Source organism: Furipterus horrens, unplaced genomic scaffold (assembly GCF_987537825.1).
Source record: "Furipterus horrens unplaced genomic scaffold, mFurHor1.1.pri manual_scaffold_3, whole genome shotgun sequence".
Lineage (NCBI taxonomy): Eukaryota > Metazoa > Chordata > Mammalia > Chiroptera > Furipteridae > Furipterus > Furipterus horrens.
The window spans coordinates 174,634,821-174,643,428 of NW_028327173.1; the positions used below are offsets into that span (position 1 = coordinate 174,634,821).

General features: G+C 53.9%; 1 protein-coding gene across 2 annotated transcripts; it reads right to left on the reverse strand.

Moving 5' to 3' along the window:
* Positions 1-1,489: 1,489 nt before the first annotated feature.
* BMP4 (bone morphogenetic protein 4) lies at positions 1,490-8,322 on the reverse strand. 2 transcript variants are annotated; one of them, XM_090270899.1, is made up of 4 exons: positions 8,235-8,322; positions 4,836-4,960; positions 3,365-3,691; positions 1,490-2,377 (listed from the first exon to the last, which is right to left on the reverse strand). In XM_090270899.1, exons 1-4 carry the CDS (start codon positions 8,294-8,296, stop codon positions 1,521-1,523), a joined length of 1,371 nt encoding a protein of 456 aa, XP_090127025.1. In that variant the 5' UTR covers positions 8,297-8,322; the 3' UTR covers positions 1,490-1,520. The 2 variants fall into 2 exon arrangements, with proteins under 2 accessions (XP_090127025.1, XP_090127024.1); XM_090270898.1 differs by lacking the exon at positions 8,235-8,322 and having other exon boundaries at positions 3,365-3,744; positions 4,836-4,895.
* Positions 8,323-8,608: the final 286 nt, after the last annotated feature.

Consider the following 8,608-nt stretch of genomic DNA (forward strand, 5'->3'; position numbering starts at 1 on the left):
GGGTGCACACCCACCCACCACTACCCCACACCCCACAGCACCTTCACAATGGAGAAATGCACTTCTATCAGTCCATCCCACACTGCTTTTCTCCCAGACTCACCCAAGCCTTTGCAAAACAAAAACAAAAACAAACACACTTAAGAAGTGAGCCTAAGCAGGCTGAAATTCAGGGCTTAATTTAGCTGCTGGTGGCAAGTAAGAAAAAGCAAAGGTCCCTCGTGTGGTCCTCCCAGTCACTATATGCATGTCCTTTCAGAAAGTATTTCTCTGCCTTGCCTGGCAGCCCTTAACTGAGACTGCTCAAGCACATTAGCATTTTCCTTTTTTACTTTGGCCAAAATTTGAGCTTTCTCCTTGAAATCCTGGCTCAGGACATAACATCACTTTCTGCCCAGCTCCAGGGAAGGGGGGCAGGCAATACAGAGATGAGGAAAATTGGCATGACTCAAGAGAATCTATATAGTGGGACACTTTTACAGTGCCTACTTAGAAATTCTGACCCTTCAGTACCTGACCCCATTGCCAACCCCCACCCAATACAATTTGTTGCTATTCTGAACTCTATAAGGGCCTTCGTGTGGGAATAGGAGACAATGAAGTCAAAAGCACTATAGAATTCTACCATGTGGTATATTAAAATAGTGGCCACCAAACTTTTTGAAGGTAAGGCATTTTACTTATTTTATTGGCTAAAACCCAGTTCTAAAAAAAAAATGTTAAAAACACACATATATATGTTAATATGTGAGTGTGCAAATTAGTTTTGAATTGAAATATACAACATTGAGGCCTATAATAACTGACGACATCCTGAGGTATCATAAAAGCAGAGGTGGGCATCATTTCCCAAGAGTTGAGATTCTTACCCATCACACTCAGCTGGGAATGCACCTCTAACAGGTGAGCAAATCCAGGAGATGTACAAGGAGCCCAAAACTGAGTCTTTAATCTGGCCTACTCCTTTTATCCCACTGTTTCTCCAAGGCATGTGTCATCCAGATGGGAGAGGATGCTGCATCCTTGTTAACATTAAATAGAAATGGAAGACAATTCACCCTGGCAATTACCATATCTCTCTACCATCAGTTTATTTCCTGTCCCTAAAACCTAACCACCTCCAGTTACCACCCTCTGACTTCCATTCTGCCCCCAGTCCCACCTGAACAAGAAAAGAAATCTCATTCAAAAGAGAGGGGGCAGAAGGAAAAGAGAAAGGATTTGTGAGAAAATAATACACTTTACCTTTAAAATAATGACTCATTTTATTTTTTCTTTTAATACGTAGTTATAAATATATTTTGTCAAAATATATGATCAATATGGTCAAAACATTTGCACATAAAGTCATAAATAAGGTCAAGGTGAATGTTTAGGTTTTTTTCCTTTTGTTTTTAAAGATAAAAATCCAGCTATAAGGAAGCAGTCTGTAGTCTGTGGGTGAGTGGATGGGCGTGTGTGTGTGTGTGTGTGTGTGTGCATGCGTGTGTGTATGTGTGTGTGCCTAAGGACTGCTGATCTCAGCGGCACCCACATCCCTCTACTACCATCTCCTGATAATTTTTCAGTACCACTTTGTCATACTCATCCAGGTACAGCATGGAGATGGCACTCAGTTCAGTGGGAACACAACAGGCTTTGGGAATACTGGAATTGACAGAGTTGACCAGGGTCTGCACAATGGCATGGTTGGTTGAGTTGAGGTGGTCAGCCAGTGGAAAGGGGCAGTCCCCGTGGCAGTAGAAGGCCTGGTAGCCTGGTGGGGCCACAATCCAGTCATTCCAGCCCACATCGCTGAAGTCCACATAGAGCGAGTGGCGTCGGCAGTTCTTATTCTTCTTCCGGGCCCGCTGTGGGTGATGCTTGGGGCTACGCTTGGCCCTCCGCCGTCGAGTCAAGGCATGTCCCCGACCATCGTGGCCAAAGGTAACCAGGAGGGGCCGGAGCTGGGCCCAATCCCCACTCCCTTGAGGTAACGATCGGCTAATCCTGACATGCTGGCCCTGGTGGGTCCGTGTCTGATGGAGGTGAGTCACCTCAATGGCCAGCCCATAGTTCGGCTGCTTCTCCCGGGTCCAGCGAAGGACTGCAGGGCTCACATCAAAAGTTTCCCACCGCGTCACATTGTGGTGGACCAGTCTCGTGTCCAGTAGTCGTGTGATGAGGTGCCCAGGCACCAATTCTGCCGGGGGCTTCATAACCTCATAAATGTTTATTCGGTGGAAGCCCTGTTCCCAATCAGGGGCCTGGTCCACCTGCTCCCGGAAAAGTCGAAGCTCTGCAGACGAGATCACCTCGTTCTCTGGGATGCTGCTGAGGTTAAAGAGGAAACGAAAAGCAGAGCTTTCGCTGGTCCCTGGGATGTTCTCCAGATGTTCTAGGCACAGTTAGGGAGGAAAAGAAAAAGGAAAAAGGGACGGGGGGTCGGGGGGAGAGCACATGAACTTTTCTGAGACTGAAAAGTCAAGAAATAGCTAAGAGTTGGGTGATGAGTGGTAAATTCTGTTTATATAGTGGAAGTCTATTTGGGGGAAGCAAGCATATCTTTTAATTTGGAGAAGCAGATAAGTGGGGTGGCTAGCAAACTCAGAGAGACTTAGCTAGCATTCCATAAGCACCAAAGACAAAGTATCTCCCAACCTCCTTTGTATGTCTAATAATTTCCATGTGTCAACTCCTTACTCCACCACCATCAAGACTCCCCTTTTAAAGCCCTCTTGGCTTTGTGTACACAGTTTTCTTTACAAGTGGTTGCAAAGAAAGAGGGCCCAATAGAGCACAGGCAGGAGGAAACATGCACACAACCACCCTCTCCCTCTTCCTCCATCTTCGAGTATGTTACTAAACATTTCCCCAGCGATCTTGGAAACACAGAGCATGCCTTGTTGATCATGTTACAGAGGGGAAAATAAATTCCAACACAGTAATGATGCTGGTGGATTAATAACTCAGATTTACTTTGGAAAAGAAACATCCGCTAGGAAACATTCAGATCGGATTACAAGGCCCCTATTGAATAAACCTGACAAACACACAGCTGTAACATTAAATTCAGTAGGTGCTTTGAAAAAAGGGGGGGGGGCAGAAAACCTGGCAGAAAAGGCTTTGATATAGCAAAAACACACTGCTGGGGCTAGCCCACGCCTGAGTGGTGTCATTCCCCTTTCCTCAGCCCCTCCCCTCTGTCTCAGAAAAATAAATTTAGCCACAGCTCTGGAAATTCTTGGAGGTAGGCAGCTCTGTTCCCCAGCCTGCTGGATTTGGGGCTTTGATGTAACCTGAACTACTCTCCCCCAGGGCTTCCACTGCCCCACCAGCCAACCCTACTGGGCCTCCCCCGCCCAGACTTGAGGCAGGGACTGACCTTCGTGGTGGAAGCTCCTTACGGTGTTGGCCCGACTGGCCGGACGCTCAGGGTACTCCAGAGCGGTGCTGTGGATCTGCTCTTCCTCCTCCTCCTCCCCAGACTGGAGCCTGTAAAGATCCCGCATGTAATCCGGGATGACTGCGCTCTTGCTAGGCTGCGGGCGGCGGCGCAGCCCGAACATCTGCAGAAGTGTAGCCTCGAAGTCCCGCAGGAGCTCATGGCTCTGCCCTGAGCGGCGTCCTCCCGCGTGGCCCTGAATCTCGGCGACTTTTTTCTTCCCCGTCTCAGGTATCAAACTAGCATGGCTCGCGCCTCCTAGCAGGACTTGGCATAATAAAACGACCATCAGCATTCGGTTACCAGGAATCATGGTGTCTCTGGGGAGGGCGAGGAGGTGGAAGGTTAAAGAATAAATAAACACCAATAACGAGAGAGAAATAGAGATATCTCTGCATATGCATATAGGGCGAGAGAGAAAGAGGGTCAAGATGTAAAACAGGTCAGAAAGATCAAGTTTGTGTCTTCTCCCTCACACACCCCCCTGCGCCACCAGCTGCAACCATGCAAGGCCCGAAAGTAGGAATTGCCCTGTAATTACTTGGTCTAACTTGTTTACAGTCAAATAACCCCAAATCAGATAGCCTCCATCCTGTTAATCTTTTTTTGTCCCAACTGCTATCTGAGCCATGATCTCAGCTTGGCTTCTTCAAGGATAAACAGTTAACATTGAGGGGGTAAAAAAGGATGGGGGAGGGAGAATTAAAATGCCATCGCCCTCCACTTCAGACCCTCAACCTCTCCCCCTCTTCCTCCACCCCCACCTTCTTCCTCCGCCCTCCCAGCGCAACTTCCACAACTTCCAGCTGGTTCTGAGCAGGAGGGAGGAAAAGCAGGGAAGCAGGGGCAGGGCAAAGACACAGGGCAGCAGGGTCCTGAGGCCGCGGCGAGGACGTGGTCTGGGAGCTGACTGAGTGGCTTGACGATTTATTTGACTGTGGCCGATGAATTTGAAATGCCCAGCAAAAGGTATCTGATCGTGCCAGCTCGCTCGCTCACTCTCTCCCGGGGAAGGTGCAGGGGGTGGAGTGGGGGGCGATTCAGGAGCGACCTCTGAGTTTTGACAAGCAGCTGGGAACGCGACAAGAGGGCGTGGGCACACCCCCATTCAAGTGGGAAGGGGGGCGGTGATTAGCCCATAAGGTGCAACCCGGCGCTGCGGACCTTTCATGTCTTTAGCCCCCTCTCGCTCCGCTTTCTTACAACGCACCCAATCTGAGAGCGCGAGTGGGAGCACGCAGCGCTTTAAACAGAACCGGTCTGCCTAGAGCACCGCGGTTGCCCGGCCAAGAAGAAAGCGACAGCGCTGCCAGAAAGCGGAGTATGGACTCTGGAGGGAAGGTCCAAGGCGAGCAGAGGTGGGGAGAGCAGAGTGAATTCCCGGGAAGGGAAGGAAGAGGTGTCTACTCACTGACAGAAAACAAGGCATATAATAACAGTCCATGATTCTTGACAGCCAATCTGGAACAAACTTGCTGGAAAGGCTCAGACGAGCTGCAGTAGTGCGTAGCTCTGGATGGCACTACGGAATGGCTCCTAAAATGAATATTTGAATATAATGAGACTCTGGCGCAGACTTGCTCTGTTTTTCTTCCAGCCCCTCTGAACCACGTGATCGCAGAGGCCCCGCCCCGCGCACGGAGGAGCCCGCCCTCTCCGCGGCCGGCGGCGAAAGGGCCCCAACGCGGCCCCGCCCCCTCCTGGAGAGGCCAACCTCCAGCCTGCGGCTGGAGCCTTCAGCTATCCGGGAGGAGCTCCCGGCGGCGGTCCGCGGAGCCCTCCGCAGGTCATCCGGCACAGCGCGCGGAGGACGCGCCCTCGCCTCTACCTGCGGCGTTCGGAACGTCGGGCGAGGCACTAGCACCAAGCGGCCTGAAGCCGGAGGACCTGGGGCACACTTTTAAGGGCTGCGCGTTTCCGCGCAAACCCAGCTCAAGAGGGCCGGGAGCGGGGGCGGTGGAGTCACAGCCCCTCAAAGCCTCACCACCAAGGGCCACTTAAGAAAGAAAGAGCTGAGGGACACACAGACGCGCGCGTTCCCCGCTACTTCCTCCTCAGGGTTTCAGAGAGGCCAAATATTGCTCTCAGCGACAGTCACCCCTTGAGGATCGCCTTCAAGTGCTCAAACAAACCGGGCAACCTTTTTAGTTCCCAGCCAAAAGCGGCTGACCCAGACACGCACCGATCCGGAGGGGGTGGTGGTGGTTGGTGCGATCGACGTGGGAAAGTGGGGAGGGCGCAGCCGCTAGGCTGTTTTCTCGTTCCATTACAGAGAGAATCTCCGCACCGCGTCGGCCTCGGCGTCCCCTACAGCAAAGCTTTAATCCCCAAAGAAAGCGGTCGGTAGAGCCATTCTGGGCGGAGGCGGACTCAAAAGGAGGCGTCGTCTCGGAGAGGATACATCACAAGTTCCTGGTCTTACAGTCGCCGAGGTTTTACAACTCCCGACCCGGCGCAGAAAGGAAACCCTACCACGCTCCCAGGAGTCGAGAAAACCGTGAACAGCTTTTGGCCTGCGCTCGACCTCTGCGTCTGCGTCTCTCCCTCTCTACAGCTTGTCTTATTTTTTAAACCACCATTCCCCCACCCAACCCCCCCTCCACTTCCTTCCCCCACCCCCTTCCTCCTTTGCACCAGCTGCAGAGTCGCAGCACATACTTCTTCAGGAATTTTACCAACCCACAGCTCAAGGAATTACTGCGATGTCCTGACCAACCGAAGATGCTGCACGCGTGGGTAGCTCAGCACAGGGACCTTTTCGAAAACCTGCCCCGCGCAAATCTGCGTCAGGGCGGGTCCGCCTCGAGGTCCTGAGCCCCTCGACTACTGCTCGAAACCCCACTGCAGGCCCCCTGCCACCCTTTTTTGAGGCTATTCCCAGTTCCTGCCTTGGGTCGCTGCAGAGATCAAGGGCTCAGGTTGCCCGCCTTACTCTCCCCCACGAATATAGGTTCCTTGGGGGCCATCCAGGGAAGCTTTGACAAAGAGGAGTAAAAATATAAAGCGCCTAGCCCTCCCGCGGAGCCCCGGCTGTCCGGCGCCGCCTAACACTGCGGGCCAGGATGCGGAGGGCAAGGGCGCCCTGCGAAACCATCCCCGCCAGGAGAGAGCCGCGCCGTTTTCTGAGCGGCTTTAGGTTTTCCGCTGCTGCGGCACCTCTGGGGCTGACTGCGAAAGGGTTGGGGAGAGCCAAAGAGTTTTTTCTTTTCTTTTCGAGACGCCAGGAACCCTTAAAAAAAATAATAATGTTCTCTGGGAGGAATTTTAGAAATGGGGAAAGCAGACAGAGGGGCTGGTCCCCGCGGGGCGAAGGGACAGTGGAGGGGGCCGGCGTCTGTAATCCCCGGACACACCAAGGATGACTGCCATAGCGCACGCCGCGCTAAAATTCAGTGGCTGGGGAACAGCTTGTTGTGTTTCAATTTCAGGTTCAATAAGTGGGATTCGTCTCTAATCACGTTTTTCTCCCCCAATTTTTTAATTGAAAAAGATAAAAGCCGAAAAATTCTTTCGTCTTAACTTTTTCTTGGGAGATGGGGGATGCAACTCATGGCGATTGCCCTTCACTTCCCTGCCTGACTCTTCTCCCAACGCCGGTCTGTTCCGAGGTCACCTTAGTTTACCAAGTCTCTGTCTTTCGGGGTTTTCACGTCTCACAAAGCCTTGAGCCCACAAACCGCAATCCTTACAACCCATCCACCTAAGAGGTGGCCGGGAGGCGCCTGAGGCCGCAGGCCCAACTCCCGCCGAGAGTGGTCCGCAGGGACCTGGAATTCCTGGGACCCGTTCCTGTCCGCTCCGGGAAGGGAGCCCATTAAGAGCCGCGCGCCCGCCGAGCCGCTCGCCCGCGACTCTTCATAGGGTAGGGCTCCGCAGCTCGTTCCCGGAGTGCCTGGCATCCCAGCCATCCAGACCCTACACCGTGAAATGACAGAGGAGAGGCTCCTGGGATGCTGCAAGCCCATGAAAATAGTTCGTGGAGGAGGTGCGTCTCGCCCCGGCGGCTGGCAAGCTCTCAGAGGCTTCTGCCGGCTGGGGGCCGTGTCGGGTGACACTCCCCTCCACGCAGCCCCTTGCAAGGCGCGCACGCTCCAGAGGCAGTAAAACAGCGCTCTGCTCCGCAAACCACCCCTGGTTAGGTGTTCTCCCTCCACCTTGCCGTCCCTTCACTGTTCCGACCTCTGAGCTGACATTCCTTTCTCTGCTGGCCCTCCCCGTCCGGGGATCGTAAACGCCAGTCTACCCACAACGTGTTCCGTTCAAGACCTCGCAGACTTCCCAACGACCCCCAAATAAAGGCTTCTCTTCCTCTCTCCTCTCCCGCCCCAAACCTACTAAAGGTGAAAATAGCCCCTGGTCGCCGGACGGAGAAAGTCGCCTGGGTAGGCAGTAGCAGATATGGAAGTGTCTTTCAGCGCCAGCATCCCTACCTCTAGCACCACCGTTGGTAAAAGAAAATACCAAAAAAAAAAGGTCACCTTTTGCCGTAACCAAAGCTCAAGCCCCCCGCTTCTCCTCCCACCCCACCCTACCCCACCCCCACCAAGGATGTGCCTCGACCACTTCTGCCCAGCGACCCTCGCCAGTCAGCCTTGCTCACCATAGGTCCCTGCAGTAGCGGGCACGCCAGCAGCAGCTCCTGGGGACCTCTGAACAGCTGCAGTGAACCTAGGCGAGGGCCGAGGACTGGGGCGCTGCAGACTCGAGACGGCGCGGACCCGAATCCCATGAGGGAGGGAGGCGAGATACTCAGCCCGGAGCAGCAGCGGCGTCCCAGGCTCCTGTCCCTCAGCTCGGATGCCACACTCACCTAGCTTCCGGGCCGGGCTCCGCACTCCTTCCCTCCCTCCCTCCAGCTCTGCCCTCTTGCATCTTCTCCTTCCTCCTCTTTCCCTCTCTCTTTCTTTCTTTCCTCCCTCCTCCTCTTCCCTGGCAGCCCCTCCTTTCTTCCCTCCTCCCTCGTTCGCCTCCCTTTCTGGGATGGGAGCCCCGCCCACATCCTCCTATCCAGCCGCCGGGCCTCGCCTCGCAGGCCCGGGTCCCGGAAGCCCGGGCAGCGCCGGAGCCCGCAGCTGCCGCCTGGGCTGGGACGCCGCTGCTTCCAGCTCCGGGAAGCGGCCGGGACTCACCTGGGGACCACGTGCAGAGGTACTAGAAAGCATGCACCGACTAGTCTCCGTACCT

What these genes read in the sequence shown, in the direction of transcription:
- BMP4 (XM_090270899.1), bottom strand. Translation starts at nt 8,296, where the DNA reads ATGCAAGAGGGCAGAGCTGGAGGGAGGGAGGGAAGGAGTGCGGAGCCC. An exon ending in GAGCCCGGCCCGGAAGCTAG is followed by an intron (nt 4,961 to 8,234) that starts GTGAGTGTGGCA and finishes TATTCATTTTAG; the next exon opens with GAGCCATTCCGTAGTGCCAT. An exon ending in ATATGCCTTGTTTTCTGTCA is followed by an intron (nt 3,692 to 4,835) that starts GTGAGTAGACAC and finishes TATTATGCCAAG; the next exon opens with TCCTGCTAGGAGGCGCGAGC.